The sequence below is a fragment of the Mytilus californianus genome, unplaced genomic scaffold (assembly GCF_021869535.1).
Source record: "Mytilus californianus isolate M0D057914Y unplaced genomic scaffold, xbMytCali1.0.p SCAF_1, whole genome shotgun sequence".
NCBI classification, from domain to species: Eukaryota; Metazoa; Mollusca; class Bivalvia; order Mytilida; family Mytilidae; genus Mytilus; species Mytilus californianus.
The window spans coordinates 14,497,445-14,515,696 of record NW_026262581.1 but is presented as its reverse complement, the minus strand read 5'-3'; the positions used below and the strand labels follow the sequence as shown (position 1 = coordinate 14,515,696).

General features: G+C 31.4%; 1 protein-coding gene across 3 annotated transcripts in view; it reads left to right on the top strand.

The window, feature by feature from the left end:
* The window catches only part of LOC127708860 (pleckstrin homology domain-containing family G member 7-like), a 168,694-nt gene that overhangs the window by 47,829 nt on the left and 102,613 nt on the right, over positions 1–18,252 (top strand). The window contains exon 2 of one of the 3 annotated variants that reach the window (XM_052214223.1): positions 6,550–7,009. The exons of 1 other annotated variant lie outside the window; for it this stretch is intronic. In XM_052214223.1, coding sequence (XP_052070183.1) covers positions 6,967–7,009 — 43 coding nt within the window. In that variant the 5' untranslated portion in view covers positions 6,550–6,966. Of the gene's footprint in view, positions 1–6,398; positions 7,010–18,252 lie in introns of those variants that run through there. One more of the 3 variants, XM_052214143.1, reaches the window with a different exon arrangement.

Genomic DNA, 18,252 nt, shown 5'->3' with positions numbered 1-18,252 from the left:
TGTACAAATATATATTGAAATATATACGTCGTCTAGAGTGTAAAATGGATAAATCAATCAAATATCTGCTATAAACACGACATTTTTTATTAAATAAAGATATCAACATTATGTGGTTTTTTATTTCCTTTATTCAAAAATATAACTTTCATTAGTCGAGTATAATGCCTTTCCTCGTCGGCTTTATCTAGGGTTGTAACACAGTATATAATGTATAATGGCAAATAGGATGGTGTACCTTTCAGATCAGCTATGTTTTCGTCTGTCATAAAGGATGATAATGTTACTTACCATACCGTCACATCAAATTTTAATTTATTATAATACGTCTTAATATGTGACAACTTTACGACAGACGTTCTCCATCGGATAACATGTGGTTATACGGGCTAGCACCATAGTTTATTTATAAATTCATCATAGATACCAGGATTAAAATTTCATACAACAGACCAGAGTTTCGTCTAAAAAAGACTCATCAGCGACGCTCGATAAAAATGAAAAAGGCCAAATAAAGCACGAAGTTGAAGGGCATATATACTTACTCTCAAATTTAGTACAACAACGTTAGATCTGCTAGGTCTTCCCTCAACGGGATTCGAACACCAATATTAAAAAAAGGAAACAGTTGATACAAGCATCAAGAAATCCTTCATCAGTATGATGTGAAATAAATCATATCAATATATTCCAATTTTACTACTAGGTACACATCATTGAACGTACTTAGTCATACAAATTAAAAACCGAACCACGCGGGTTAAGTATTTACAACAAAGACTGCGTAGATATGTATCAAAAATTAATAGCACTGTGTGATTTGAACCTGTATAATTCTAAAATTTCAAAGTTGACGCAGGTTAGGTATTTACTACAGAGACTGCGTTCTTATGCATCCAAAATGAACAGCACTGTGCGATTCTAACTACACCGGCCTTTTCCTTGATCCCATTTGGTTACATTTTGTTAAACAAAATAAAGAAAAGTCCGTCACATATGACGTCTGCACTGGCCGCTGTCATGTTGAAATATCTACAAAGACTAAACAGAAACAGACAGTATACAAATAAATAAAACAATAAATGTATTCTTCATACATATAGAATAACCATACATTGTCTCGAAATATAAATTTATTTGTACAAGGCTTAGAAACAGGTAGAAAGCGAGGCTTTGCCGAGCATTTCTATCCTGTTTTGAGCCGAGCACAAATTAAATTTATATTTCGAGACAATTTATGGTTATTCTTTATATACTGCAACTCCTATAACTGTTCCAAATGAAATATTTAGGGCAAAAACCATCATGTGTAGTGGACGACGTTAAATTTCCGCGAACCTGTATTGTTTATTGCCGTCAAAAATAAAACTCTACGGAAATACATTGTCAACGTCATAAACAAGGCGATGTACGGTCAGTGACTGTATATCACAAATGAATATACGGTCAATGCAATTTGACTGCGCAAATAGCACAGCTGCAGTATATAAATAATTATGGCTGTGAGGCTGGGTTAGCTGCACTGACAACTGATCTAACAAAGAAATCTATTACCGCTTTTGACATTCGTACAACATAAGTTGTAAGTTTAAACCAAGAATTTTGAATAAGTTAAAGGTCCAATTTGGACATCTGGTAAATATTTATTAAAACAAATAAACAAATACTTGTGGATGTACGCGTGAATAAGGTAACATAGGCACGTGTATAGCAGATTGCAGGATTAAATACATTTTCCTATAACTGTATATATGAACATGTCTCATTTACTGCTCCTAGATATTAATACATGTAATTATCGGCGAACACGTGTTTACATCAGATGTATATTTATTTCTTTACATAGGGAAGCCCAAATTAGTTGCAAATAGCAAATAAAAATATTCTCATTACATTACATGATTTTAAACGATTTATGATTTGTCGTATGCGGATTTCCGTATAAGAAAACCATATGTTGTAATGTATCCGTCTTTTGCAAATATTTAAACATGATTTATAATTGTCCAAATATTATTAAATGATAACTATATTGACAATGGACTGAAAAAAGCAACATGTCGCATTATTACGTTTTATTGGGAAATGTTTATACAAACATGCAATCTGCATTTTTTGAAACATGTATGAGGGCGTGGATGGGGGATTACATAATAGAGAATAATGCTCAAAAAATATAAAGAAAAGAGAAAAATGGACAAAAAAAAATAAAGAATAGAGAAAAATGAGGTGCTAAAATATAAAGAATAAAGAATAATGGGCAAAAAGTGTAAAGAAGAGAAAAAAAAGGTAAAAAATTAAATACAGAAATGAAGGACCCCCTATCCAAACTCTCATGTATTAAATAATATGGTTACATTTCATATTTAAGAATTGACACTGAATAAAAGTACTTCCTGAAAATGATTTATGATAAAACAACAAAAGAAAAGAAAACTGGAGTGTATTGGAAGTAATTCATGGTATTTACCATAATAATAATAGGATTGTTGTTACATCACAGTAACGACGTGGATTTTACTTTTTTGAAGGTAATTGGTTAGTTAGTATAATTGTAAGAATTTTGATTAACAGAATAAAACTGAACTCAAGTGACATAAAACCGCAGGAAATTGATAAGATTCATAAAAATAATGGTATTTTTATAATTATTGAATATCATAGGGCAGAAAAACCGTTACGATTGAATATAAATTATAAATACTCTCCCTATAGTAGTGATCAATGTTTCTTTTATAAGAATAAACTCTTTTCAATGTTATCGCTCGTCAGTGGCATGTTAAGAAATAGTTAGAAGTCGACGAAACGGCTCAGAAAGGAAATGAAGTAGATTCTCTTTCATGTCACTTTTAGAATGACAGCGACATGCAAATTGCATTGCCAATGTGTATTTTAAAAATGAATAATGCCTAGTTTAAATAACAAGAAGATACAAAGCTGTGCTCAAAAATCATTATAGGAAGGAAAAAAGAAACCGTGGCCTAAATGAAACGAGGACACGACAAACAATGTCAACAAAGCACTACACAGAAACTGCAAGACCAAGATCCACACGAAGCCCACTAAAGTGTGTTTTTAAACGATGGGTTAATACTATTTGCGCTAATTAGAGTTTTTGATATAATTGATAATATATATTAAAAACAAGCGCTATTAGCTTAAAAATCATATAAATTTATAACGCGAATACGGTTGATAAAAATTCGCAAATGTATCTGTATAGTTAACAGATGCTGCATGCCCCATGTATCTAAATATAACACATACAAACATTTTATGTTTAAAACGTTTTGAGTTGTCAAGATGGATGTTCCGGTAGTATCACATAGGAAATCCGATTACCATTGCAGAGAGTCCCAAAAATATATACATTGAGGTCAAAGAGGCGAAATAAGTTGACGATACACAGTGAAAGTTTTTGTAGTAATAATTACAACAGATGCTACAAAGGTTCCAATATTGAGCGGAACATTTTCCTATAAAAATTTCATCAATTGTTTAAGCGTAGATAAAGGAGGAGGAAAGTAATTCAGTATTATCCACAGTACTATGGCTGCTCATTTAGACTAGTTGGCGCAAATTAATTGTTTTATTTTTGGCGCATTTAATATATGCAATATAGATTTGTTTTTTGCGGAAACGTAACATTAGTGCCAATGATCGATTAATTGAAGCAAACGTAAAACGCCTAACAAGCTATAATAGAACAAAATAGTTTAAATCAAATTTTGAAAAAGGCAACTGAACTTAGATAATAAAGATTTTTAAAAATGACAACTGAAACTAAGATAATAATAAAGATTGTGAAAATGACAACTGAAAAGTTAAGTTTATCATAATAATAAATTATACCAGCGTATGAGACGCATTCTGATCCCTTTTCTGAATCGGAAAAGAACCCAAATTATTTATCCTATTTTTACGGAACACTTCCCATTCAATTAAAGTGTTTATTTTCAAAAAAATAAATGATCGAAATGATCTATCGATGATCTGAATACGATTATATTTACTTTTTTGTACGTAATTGCGCTTAGCATGCACTGACAATAAATACTAAGTCTGTAAAAAACCTTAATGGTGTGTGTTCGATTTGTTTGTTTTTTTTTTAAATTAAAAGAACAACTCACATTTTCTATTTATTTCCATATCCTCGATGTTGATGTTAGGTTGCTTTCTTCTTATTGGATTTTTACTTTTATCGGTAAGTTCGACATGCACGTGTTCGCAATGAATTCTTAGATGACATAACAGGCACGCTTACCGTAAATGAAATTAAACAAGTATTTTGATATATCTCAAAAGCAGAAAACCCTGGTATTTGGATAGATTTCTGCGTATTATTTAGGAACCGTTGTTCGTCTGGGTTTGTTTTTTTTTTTTTGGGGGGGGGGGGGGGGGGTTAGGCAATTGTGTTGTCTGTCTCTTCTTGTAGTTTTTTGCCCACCTCTCCTCTAATTGATATCTTTTCAATCGGTTTGTTCTCTTGTTTCCTGGTAACACTCTTAATTGAATTATCCTAATTTACTTTCCTGATACTAAAGGACCATTATATAACTCAAAAAAGAAAATTGGAAAAACATAGACAATATTATTGATTATCTCTATATAATAATCCACTAATAGCCTTTCGCTAATTAATATGTGTTTTCACTTGGTATTTCATAACACTGGGTAAATTCTTGCCAACTTTGACACGTTAAATATGATTAATGTCTTCCATTATATGAAGCCATCGGTTCTCAAACAAATCAACTTAAATTTGTAAATAAAACCAGTGGATATTATGAATATGATAATTAAATCCTTCACACAAAAAAGGTTGCGTTGTCTAACGATTCTTAATAAGACATTGATTGTCGAAATGCGCATCTGGTGCAGAAAAATTGGTACCGTTTATGTTATTAATACTAATGATGATACGAATTGCTTGGAGTTAAAAAGGTCTATACATAAGTTAGGAGCTTGTAATTCAGTGGTTGTCTTTTGTTGCTGTACATCATATTTGTTTTTCGTTTTTTGTTTGTTTCGTACATAAATCAGGCCGCCGGTTAGTTTTTCTCGCTCGTTTTAATTGTTTTAAATTTGTCACTTTGGGGCCTTTCATATCTCACTATGCGGTATGGATGTTGCTTCTTGTTGAAGGCCGTACGGTGACCTATAGTTGTTAACTTCTACGTCATTTGGTCTCTGGTAGAGAGTTGTTTCATGGACAATCATACCAAAACGTCAACAATGAGAAAACCAATACCGTAGTCGGCTACAATGTCCCCGACATGAAACATTTAGAACAATTCAATTGAGAAAACTAACGGCCTAATTTATAACAAAACAATTTAAGAAGAACACATATGACAGACATTAACCAACGACAACTACTGAACTACATGCTTCTGACTTGGGACAGGCACATAAAGAATGTGACGGCGTTAAACATGTTTGTAAACGCTCAATCCTCCCCTAACCTTGGACAGTGGTGTTACAGCACAACATAAAAATAACTTTAAAAATCAATTGCAATTGGCTTAACTAAAAAAAAACAACATAAAAACAATAGACACAAAGCACCGAAATAAGAGTACACGTAGTTACTGAAAGCTAGTTCAAACTATTAGTTGGGATGACAAAAATAAATGCCAATGCACCATCAACGCTACTGCGCTATTAAATTAAGCGAAAAGGGTTTGAATTGTATGCTTTGTTTGATTAGTTGGTGTTCAACGCTACTTTCAGTCCTATTTGGTATTTTGTGGCGGCCACATTTAATCGGCGGAGGAAGCCGGAATGCCCTTCGGCAAGAAAACTTGCAATTCTAGTCAATTAGAATAGGAGTCGAACGCTGTTACGTGCGGGGTTCGCACTCACAACCTCAGCGTTGATAGGCTAGTGATCTAGTTAGATTAACATATTTTTCGGCTAGAATTCAGCCCAGTAATGTTAGGAAAAAAATTATCAGTGATACAGCATTTCTGCAGTTGCATATCACTTCCTCGACGGAAATCGCAATCCGTTGCAAGATGTTAAACAACGTTGCCTACACTCAGTCCAGCTTTCTGGGCTAATCCAAAATACCTATCGTCAGGTCCTTATCTATTCTTGAAATCGAATAAAGTCCCATATTTGTCCCGTTAAACGACTAGGCCCGATAAGGCTTGTTTACGAACGATCATTTCATACATAAAAAGGGCTTATTTTTGTTATTTAACACTAAGTGTTATGAATGATAAATAATTTTAGTAAGCTATCGATTTCATGAATTAGTATGATATGCATGCAATATTATATAATGATTACCATTAGAAGTCGTGCAATATTATGCAATCATATGATATCACAAGTATTTTAAATAATAAAAGAATACATTGATCTTAAACAAGTTTAAGTAAGTATGTAGCAGGAAGGATTTATATAGTACTATATAAATCATTGGTAGCAGTAGTGTACAAATGTATTATCAAAGTGAATATTTTTCCCCCAGTACATTAGCTGAATTTTTCAAAGGATTTAAAAGTGTGTTTTTACTTTCTTAATATCAATTATTTATTGTAGTTTACATTAAGAATTTAAAACAACAATTAGAAAGCAGATTTTCGTAACAAGCCAAGCGGATACGAGTTAAATAAATTCAAGAGAAACATCTAAATGTTGAGTGACTTGAACCTGGGACTCAATACAGGAACTGTTGGTCCCAACTAGAATTCTTTGTGTGTTGTGGATATTATATTAACAATCATATATTAAACAGAGTGGTTGTTCGAAACTTCTACCAGGAAATATAAATTAGTTAATATTAGTGTGATGTTAGTGCAAATTCTTTTATGCAATAAAAAACGTTTAAAAGCAGAACAACTCTGTTTTCATAGCGTATATTGAAGAACTGTCTCTATACCGTTGTACTTCGGTTTACGAGATTGAAGATATATTATTGCCTGAAAAATAAGTGATTTTCTTTAAAAAAAAATACTTATGGATTCCGATGATTTTGGAGTTGATTCAGTCTTTGAAGAAGGTAATTGTATTCTACGTTGCATTATTTATTTATGATGTCATTTGCTATTCAAATGTGCTCAGGCAGAGATAAACTATGATACTAAACCTGTATATGGCACGCGTAATATATGATTATTGAACAATATTGCGAGTGCAATAAATATACTCAATGAGGGATAATATAAAAATAAGGAGATGTGGTATGATTGCCAATGAGACAAATATCCATCAAAGTTCAAATAAAATATTCATTTATCATTCGTGCTCTAACCCCTGCATTACACGACAAAACTGACAACACTTTTTTTGCCCGAAAATAATATCAATTGGCTTTTTCATAAAATTGCAAGAATAAAGCTGTTATCTTGTTGTACCTGACAGTAACTTTATTATTTTGAAGCAATAGGGCACTGCATGCGACACCAGAAATTGAACTTTTTGTTATGGCCTACAAGGGTTATAATATTGCAGTAACTGTTATAAAATTATATGAAATATTCGATAACATTTTTAAGGCAGATATACAAACTGAAAGATTTGTACGAAAATCTAATGACGGGACATTTTCTTGTTGACGCTAAAACAATTGAAGAACCTTAGACTGAGGTACAGAAATGAAGCAAACAAAGATTTCATTTATCAATTTCAGTAGCTCATGGAGAGCAGTGTAATTATATAAATCAACAGTAAAGAATTAAATATATGAACAAATATCTAAATAAACCTTTTGTCAATATGATTTGCTTTTGATTTAATCGTTTATTCATATAATCATATCAAAATAAATATTGTAAAATGAAATAAATAAATAAGATAAACGTAATTCATAATAGCAATAACGATCAAGTCAGATATATTTATATTACCCTGAAGTTGTGACTTTCTATATAATTAAAAGTATACATATTTGTTTTTCGTAAATTGTTTTTTTTTTATAAATTAGGTCGTTAGTTTTCTCAATCAGTATTTTGTTTCATATTTTTCATGTCGGGCCTTTTATAGCCAACTGTTCGGTATGGGTTTTCTCATTGTTGAAGGCCGTACGGTTGCCTATAATTGCTTACATCCACTTCATTTGAACTGTGATGGATAGTTGTCTCATTGGCAATCATACCACATCTCCTTTATTATGGCTTATTTTTATATTATAAATGGCCTTAGATAGCATAATCCTTTTAAACAGGGAGTTGCAATGGACCCCTTTGCTCCAAAAATGCGTCAGTCTGCGTCACAAATCCTTGCACAAATAAAATATTTTACGTATGTGCCACTAGTTTCCCAAAAAAACCTTGACGACTGTATCATTTTCTCTCTCAAAAAAATAAGTATACCAATTTTTATTAAAACAACCACATCGGTGATCTCGTGGTAGCGTGCTTGCCTCGAGTGCGGGAGGTCGTGGGTTCGTGGGTTAAAAATACGACTCAGCGTGTCGGTCTAGTACAAAGCAGGGTAAATATTCATATTACATTAACATGTTCTCGTCCTGAATATGCATATTAATTTGCCGCTGGACGTTAAGTAGTCATCTATCTTTTATTAAAACGATTTCCACCTCCGCCTCTTCTTCTATAACGGATTTACCATCAATACATGTAACTGTTAACTCTAGACAAGTTAAGGTTATTTAAAGTCGTTTAAAAGAGTCTTTATATATCTGGAATTTTTCAATGGCAAAATTCTGCTTATATTTTGTACAGCAAATTGTCTCTATATACATTTTAAAATATCCAACAAATGATAATTTACTGACAAATGTAAGCGGATTGAATGATAAATGGCTAGAGTTTTTTCCTTCTTCATCAAAGCAACACAAAATGCTACCAAGGCAATAAAGAAAATGGTATAAAATAAACATGAATGAATACGATTGAAAAGGAGAAGGGTTGGCTACAAAGGGGGACTGATTTGTTAACTTAGCAATTTCTACCGGTATATTACCGACCACATTATTTTATATTAATTGCTACCTGAAAAAAATTATTACTTAGTCTTAATTGTTATTTGGTATACTGGGATATCTTAATATGTTTAATCAGCTACATCCTTGTCAAATCGGTTTTTTTTTTATAAAACATAGAATACCTTAAAGTTTGATTTTTAATCTTTAATTTTACGTACTCATTTACAAAGTTTAGCACATACTTACAACTTCTCGTCCAATCAAATTTCTTGAATTTGCCTTCTAATTTTCATAGTACATACTTTTTCCGTGTACTAAGTAACTACGCATGAATGACCACAAGGGTAAGATTTCGTTGTATCGTTATCAAGATATTAAAACAAAAATTGCCACTAGCTATTTTGAAATAAATTGCAGTGTTCCAAATTAAATTAAATAGTTTGTTATTAGTTTTCACATTGATTTTTAAATATCCTGCTATTAAAATCTTTGAATCTTAAAATATTTTTGACAATTGCAAATTTCTTTCATTTAATATAGAGTAACACATATGGTTCTTTATACCTTGATTAAAGTACAACGCTATCTTAAAATTGTGATAATTTATCATCCATGCAATTACTTTGTACACAAAAAAGTGTGTACTAGGAAACCTAATGAAGGGAAATTAAGGCAACTTGGTGATGATTTTTTTAATTTTCTTAAGGAAGTTGATCTATTTCGTCAGATTGATTATTGGTTTCTTAATGTCCAGTGGCAAATATTTTGCCATATAAAAACCATGTCTGAATAGAATGTGCCACCTATATATATATACATATTCTGATAAATCTTTTATTTTTTACTTTGAAAAAATAAAACCCAAAAAACACGAAACCCATAATCTTTTAACTTAGTTGGAAATTGCTTTTTAATGCCTATCCGCTAGACTATCTATGGGGACAAATTGTCTATATGATTCAGATTTTTTATAGCTTTAGTTTTACTGTCAAATTGAAAAAAATGTTTTTAAAACATGTAAAGCTTCCACTGCAATTTAATTAGGTCTTTCCACTTTTCTGTGGAAAGACCTATTGTATTTGTTCTGATTATTATTATAAGGTCTTTCCACTTTTCTGTGGAAAGACCTATTGTATTTGTTCTGATTATTATTATTTTCTTCCGCCAATTTTTTTCTCGCGTAAAATGTTTGTTTCGCAATATGTCGCTAAGATATTTCTTATATAGTATCATACAGTTTATGCGCTTTTTATTTTCACCCATACTAAGCCGAACAATTTTCTTTGTAAGAGTTATCTCCCCGAACACTGTTTTCCTTGTGACTACATCTCCTCCGTAACCGTAAAAGAAAGAGACAAATTTTTTTATAAAATTGCTCGTTATATCCTTCGCATGATTTGTCCTATTTTGACCGAAGCAATATGAACACTCCATATGAGAGTTATTTCCCCTTTTGTATTTGATATAAGTGATATGCATTTCTATCTTGTAAACCATAAGTGATAGAGACCTAGGATCTTTTGATTTGAGGTCCTTGGTAAAAAAAAATGAAAATTAGGTCAAGGTCAAAGGTCAAGGTTATATTCTAAATTTTAATTTTGGCTTATTTTCACTTATTTCCAAAAACCGTATAAGATATCGACAAATTAGTTTTACTAAACTGTTAGTTGCGACATGTCGTAACACGTAAATTTTGATTGCAAGGGTACGCTGGACGTAAAAGGGAGTTTTCTCCCCTCTTGTACTAAAAAATACACGTATGGTGATATAACTCATTAACCAAATATAATTAAGACCTATAGTCATTTGATTTGAGGTCCTTGGTTTATGACCTTGAAATTGATCTCAAGGTCATAGCTTAATTTGACGTTCTAGATTTTGACCTTTACTTTTACCTCATATGTATACATGATAAAGCCATGAAACTTTTTGCAAGAGGTTTCAAACCATTTAACCTTGAAAAAAAAACCGGAAGTGACCTTGTGTAAACCAGAAGTAGCTATTTTTTGTACTTTATTGATATAAAAGTATATAGAACCAGATATTTTTGGAATCGGTGTCAAGTAAATATTCAAATAGTATCGGAAGTAACATTTTTCAAACCGGAAGTAAGAAATTATCTCCCTTATTTAAAAACATATTGTATAGAAACCATATATTTTCGGAATTAGCGTACAATAAGCTATCATTTGACGTTTGAAATGACATTTTAAACCTAATTTTACTTCTTTCATTAAAATACATGTTTTTTTGGTGGAAAGACCTTCTCTGAACAATTGGTTTTTAATTATTATTTTTTTCTTCCGCCTAATTTTGTTCTCGCGTAAAATTTTTGTTTCGCAAGATGTCGCTTAGATATTTCTTATATAGTATCATACAGTTTATGCGCTTTTTATTTTCACCCATTCTAAGCCGAACAATTTTCTTTGTAGGAGTTATCTCCCCGAACACTGTTTTCCTTGTGACTGCATCTCCTCCGTAACCGTAAAAGAAAGCGACAAATTTATTTTATAAAATTGCTCGTTATATGCTTTGCATGATTTGTCCTATTTTGACCGAAGCAATACGAAGACTCCATATGAGAGTTATTTCCCCTAATGCATTTGAAATAAGTGATATGCATTTGTAACTGGTAAACCATAAGTGATAGAGACCTAGGGTCTGTTGATTTGAGGTCCTTGGTCCTAAAGAATAGAAAACTAGGTCAAGGTCAAAGGTCAAGGTCATACTGTGATTATTTACATTAAGTTCATATCGCTTCTTCCTAGAAAGAGTTATAGTAAAGTGTTTACCAGAAATTTTATGTCGAAATGGTACGCGTCATTTTATTGCAGGGTCAATGTCCCTGTTATGGTCGAATCAACAAATTACTTATCAAAACTTCAAACTTTGCAGCTATCATGTTGTAAATGTTTCTTATCTCAATTATCAACCACAGTCTACCACTACACTCCCCCCCTTTTTTTCAACTGACTTTTTTAAAAAGTTATCCCATTTCTATGAAAAGAAAATCGCTTTTAGTCCCGTACATTATACTGTAAAATGCTAATCCTTCTTATGTACAAATTTATTTCTGAAATAGAAATCCATCCCTTCAAAAATCTGCTACAATTCATGTATTTTCTGAAATTAATCGATGAGACACGTGCGGTCTGCTTGATTGCGAAATTAAAATCAATGTCGTAGAAATCCCTCCCAAGTTCGTAAATATTACTGAAATCCTACAATCAAATTTCTAAACATGCATTAAAATACAAATCTGTGCTCCCGTAAACATGTGTACGTAATATGTATGCATGATCCGACATCAATGACCTGTACAAAATAAAAACAATAGTTATCGTGTTTCTCTGATCAATACACATGTGCTCTGTTCAACGGTCTCCCCTGAAAAGATATTACTCCAGACATATATATTTGAGCGTCACGTGACTTCACAAACACCACCGCGCGCGCGGACCTAAATTTAGAATAAAAAATTCCATATCCAAATAAAGAAAATGGAACTTCCACGACAAAATGTTTCTCAGTTTTCCTACCAGCTCAAATAAAATGCACACACAACAAATAAAAAGAAAACAACATGAAGTCAGAGTTCCCGTAGAAAAAAAAGAGAACATTTATAAAATGAAGATATAAGGATTTTTATTCATAAGGAAATCCTGGCTGTCCGTTTGGCTGTCCGAGATGTACAAATACGCAGCCACGTTCGCTCAGAATATCAACGTTAAGTCCGATGCCTCGCATAGAGAGAGTGCCATGCAAACTTTCAATCAATCAATCAATCAATCAATCAGTCAATCAACTAATCAATCAATCAATCAATCAACCAACCTACCTACCTACCAACCAACCAACCAATCTGTTTAATACGGGGCCCAAGATCTCATTTGTTTCTTTTTCGCTTGTTCCAAGAGACCCTATCCCATGTGTTTAATTACTATATCAGCCAACCAACCAACCAACCAACCAACCAACCAATCAATTGATTAATCAATCAATCATGTTTCGGAGAGGAAAGACCGTTAACAATTGTTTTTAAAACAATTGATTTATATTTATTGCCTGCTTTTGGTCAATTTATTTTATCATCTTTGGTCAATTTATTTTATCATCTAACTATGTAAAGAAGTACATGTATAGTAAAACTCCGGTTTATATCAATATACATACTTACACCAGTAGCTACCATCTTTTCATTCTGGAGTCAAGGGCCTTTTGAAATCACATATTTTACAATGATTATAATTATGATACTAGTGAGTAGATTTACAAAACATAAAACTTCGTTAGTGAGCTCCGGTTTACAAACACCTGTGATACAAGTAGTCAACGAAAATAAACTATCAATAGACCAATTAAAAGATAACTCGATTTGTAAATATGTGCTAAATTGGATAGTCTATAAAAAGGTATATACTATGAAATGGTTTATTCTCGATTGTCCTACTTTTTAAAATTTTAGAGTTCTGATTGTCCCACATGAAAAGTTCTGATTGTCCCACATTATTTTATTATGTAAAATGTTCTTAAATAAACAAGGTAGTTGTTGTTTGTTTTACTAAATAAACAAGAATTAAAATATGATCTTTTAAATCATCACATTAAAGCACTTTTGATGAAATAATATAAATTTTCTGAGTTATAAAATATAATGTTACTCTTATTTGTAAAACAAATATCAGTATTGTATTTTTAATTAAATTTTTTTATTAAAGTTTTTAAATAAATTTAAAAATGACACATGCAATGATTCTAAATGCTCCTTCGGTTCTCCTGTTGAAGATGCCATCCATTACTTTCTTGAATGCCAATTATATCATAACCAAAGAATATTTCTGGTTAATGATCTTATACATATGAACATACACATTGATATTGAAACGCTATTGTTTGGAAAAGATGCATATAATTACGAAACTAACTCTAAAATTTTTGATAAAGTTCGTTATTTCATTAAACAGTCAAAAAGATTTTAACGTTCTTAGTCAGCAGCTTTCTTTTTTCTATCTGTCCTATTTGCTTTTTTTGTTGCCAAGCCAATGTGTGACTCCTTCCTTTATAACTGTCGCCATACTATGTATGTGTTTGCTGTCATCATATATGTGTATTGTATATGTAAGAAGAGGACTTAATATAAGTTGTAATAACTTGTGTCCAATCCTATTGCTTGATTAATACAATAAAATATTATTAAATTAAAATTAAATTAAAACGTCAGATTAACCTGAACCCAACAACTTTCTTTATTGATTACGAAGCTGCTGTTCAGAATTCTGCCAGAGTATCCTTTCCATGAAAAACTATTGAAGGACATTTTGTTTCACTATCCTCAGTGTATTTGGCGAAAAGTGCAGTAAACAAGACTCGTCTCTTAACTATAAAGGAGAACCAGACATTCATCAACTTATACGGTCGGCAGCAGTTCTTCCTCTGGTACCACCTACAGAAAAAGACGACGTCTGGTTCCATACACTTGAAGACCTGGAAAATTTGGACTCAACAGCAAATATCACTTCGTTTACGGATAACGTCACAACATACTGGGTTGAAAGCAACAGGCAGCTATGGAACCATTACCAAACCGAAGGACCAAGGACGACAAACCACCTCGATGGATGTCACAGTAGCTTGAAGAAGATGATCTAAGTACCACACCCAAACATAGTATAAATGCTACTGAAATATCTTAAAGAAGAGCAGACAGGAAACGAAATGACTATCATTCAGTACCAAGATTGGGGAGTAGGACCAACATATAGAACAAAATACAAACAAGTCAACCAATGCCTACAGGAACTCAGACCATCTTCAGAATAGCGAAGTTATTGTGTTTCAGTATGCTGACATTGCTTCTGACGTATTTGTTACATTTTGACTAAGTTTGTTGCAATTATATGATGTGTTGTGATGTTTAAGTTATGAATCATGTGTGCTTTATTGTTGTACCTTATGCATTGTGCGTGCTTAATAGTATCTGATCTTCGTGTCATGTGTCATGTGTGTGCTTTAATTAATTAATTTGTTTATTGCGTGTACTTTATTGTATTTAGCTGTTTATTATGTGTGCTTAAGTGAAACTCTTTTTATTATATATCAATGTAGAATTGAGAAGTGCTTGATATGTGCTATTTTATGACTAAATATATATTATAGTCTGTGTTTGATGATACTTTGTTGCTAATATATGCAAAAAAGAAATATGTTAATATTATTATTTGTTCATATTTCTTATTTTATAAGTTACATTGGTTAGTTACCTTTAATTACCTGCTACACACTATAAAAACAATTTAATTCCTATCAAAACAATTCCCAATTGTCCCACATTTAAACTTCCCAATTGTCCCACAAACATCTTCCCGATTGCCCCACAAAATTTCATTACTTTTTTACCTGTAATTTCAAAAAGTGGGACAATCGGGAAGACACCTATGAAATTAAGTGCTCGGGGCAAGCCCCTCGCTCTAAATTTCATAGTATATACCTTTTTATAGACTAACCTAGACTTCAAGTCTTTTTTTTAAGAAATTTTGATAATTATATACCGAGGGCTTTAAATGTAATAAAACATGACCAAGTATTGTCTGACCAATTTAGAACATATTCACACTTTCGAGTGACCTTACAAAATTATCCTCTCATTGTAATATTCGAACCTTAATTAGAATTTACTTTTTATAATAAAGACTGAAGTCAATGTATAACATAGGTAATGATCATTTCAATGGATGGAATGAAATAGCACTGACATAGTTTGTGAGGAGAAAAAATGATAAGTTGTTCAAACATTTGAGTTTTTCTTCTGCTTCAGGTAAAATTTAATACTTATGTATCTTAAATTTCTTGATTTTAAAAAGCACACAATGTTGTTTAAATCCGCTTTTTGAAATTTGTAATTTTTTTTTTTATAATTATAAAACTCACTGTTTAAATATTTGAATTACGTCCATTTAACACCAGATGCTTACTTTTTATTGATAAATGTACATGTATTGTGTTTTTTCGAAGAAAAAAATCCTTTGCTTTATATATCAGCAGTCTGGCATTGTTTTCTTGAAAGAAAAAAATAATTGACTCGAATGTCAGGTAAAATTGAATAGATATTATTTTACCTACACCTTTGCCCCCATTTCATTTTTTGTTTATTATAAATATATGTGTACCATTACAAAATGTATAAACATTTGCAAAATTCAAAATGTTGTTTTTTTTAATTCTTTTCTCTTTCACAAGGACGTATATGTTAGTTATACGTCCTTGCCGTTCATCTTTAATCGGAAGGCTATTTTCCCAAGGAAAATGCCTCAGGGGATTGTACACTTCGTTAGTGTAGTTATTAAGAGTTCACTTTCATTATTAATCTACAATGAAAAGTCATTCCTGTATAATAGCATTTTTTAGCACATACTTAATTACAACTTCTCGTCCAATCAAATTTCTTGAATTTGTCTTCTAATTTTCATAGTACATACTTTTTCCGTGTACTAAATAACTACGCATGAATGACCACAAGGGTAAGATTTCATTGTATCATAATCAAGATTTTAAAACAAAAATTGCCTCTGGCTATTTTGAAATAAACTGCTGTATTTCAAATTAAATTAAATAGTTTGTAATTAGTTTTCACATTGATTTTTAAATATCCTGTTATTAAAATCTTTGGATCTAAAAAATGTTTTTGACAATTGCAAGTTTCTTTCATTTAAACAAAGAGTAACAAATATGGTTCTTTATACCTTGATTAGAGTACAACGCTATCTTAAAATTGTGATAATTTATCATCCATGCAATTACTTTGTACACAAAAATGTGTGTACTATGAAACATTGTGAAGGCAACTTGGTGATGATTTTGTTTTCAACTTTCTTTGGGAATTTGATCTATTTCGTCATGAATTGATTGATTAATTATTAGTTGCTTAATGTACAGTGGCAAATATTTCATGCATTTCATGAATTGAAAAACTGAGAATATGTCACCTATATATATACATATTCAGATAAATCTTTTAGTTTTTACTTTGAAAAGAAAACACAAAACACAAAACCTATATTCTATGATCTATTGGTAGTCGCTTTTTAATATCATCCGCTAGACTATCTATGGGGACAAACTATCTATTGTTTCAAATTTATTATAGCTTTAGTTTTACTGTGAAATTGAAAAAAAAATTTAAAAACATGTAGAGCTTCCACTGCAATTTAATTATTGCCTGCTTTTTGGTTAATTCATTTTGTCATCTTACCATGTAAAGAAGTGCATGTATAGTAAAACACCGCTTTATATCAATATACATACTTACACCCGCAGCTACCATCTTTTCATTCTGTAGTCAAGGGCCTTTTGAAATTACATATCTTACAATGATACTAGTGAGTAGATTTACAAAACATAAAATTCGTTAATGAGCTCCATTTAACAAACACCTGTGATACAATTAGTCAGCCAAAACAAACTATCAATAGACCAATTAAAAGATGACTCGAGTTGTAAATATGTGCTAAATTGGATAGTCTATGAAAAGGTATATACTATGAAATTAAGAACTCGGGGCAAGTATATACCTTTTCATAAACTAACCTAGACATAGTGCATGGAAAGCCATGTACTATGAAAATTAGAAGGGAAAAAACTGACTTTTCATTGGACGAGAAGTGGTGAGTATGTTCTAAATATAAATAAATGACAATGCATTATTGATAAGAAATGTTCACTTGTGTATATATTTAATATATATATGTGGACACAATCTTTTATCGATAGATATGTTTAAGTCCACCTCTAAGATTAAGATAAGTTACAGAATGTTTAGTCAAATATTATGTTTTAAACTAAATCTGTTTATCAAATCAAATAAAAAATAGTGAAAGACAATCAAGGACGCCAATGTCATATGTATAAGCAGAATAATTGTATGAAATCAAGATCGTAATCACAGATTTATGGTTTGTGATAGCCAATTTTAAATGATTTATTCGAATTAACATTTCTTTATGTTTAACCTGTTTGTTTCTTAATGTTTTTTGTGTATTTGCTCAGCTTCATACTTGTAAGTTCCTTGGTACGGTATACCATATGTATTGAATATTTGTAAATATTACAATAGCAAAACGCTATTTTCATACACTTATCTATTTCTAAGTGTAGACACTTTGAATTAAAACTCTTTTAGAATATTGTGTCAAATAGCTTTGTTTTCATACTTTTCGTACTTGGCAAACATTTAATTTGTGATATAAATTTGAAAAAAATGTTGAGCTATTGCCATCACTCGATGTCCATCTTCGTCCATCGTCGTCGTAAGAACGTTTTTATGAAACCACTGAATGAATTTGATAAAAACTAAGATAATACAT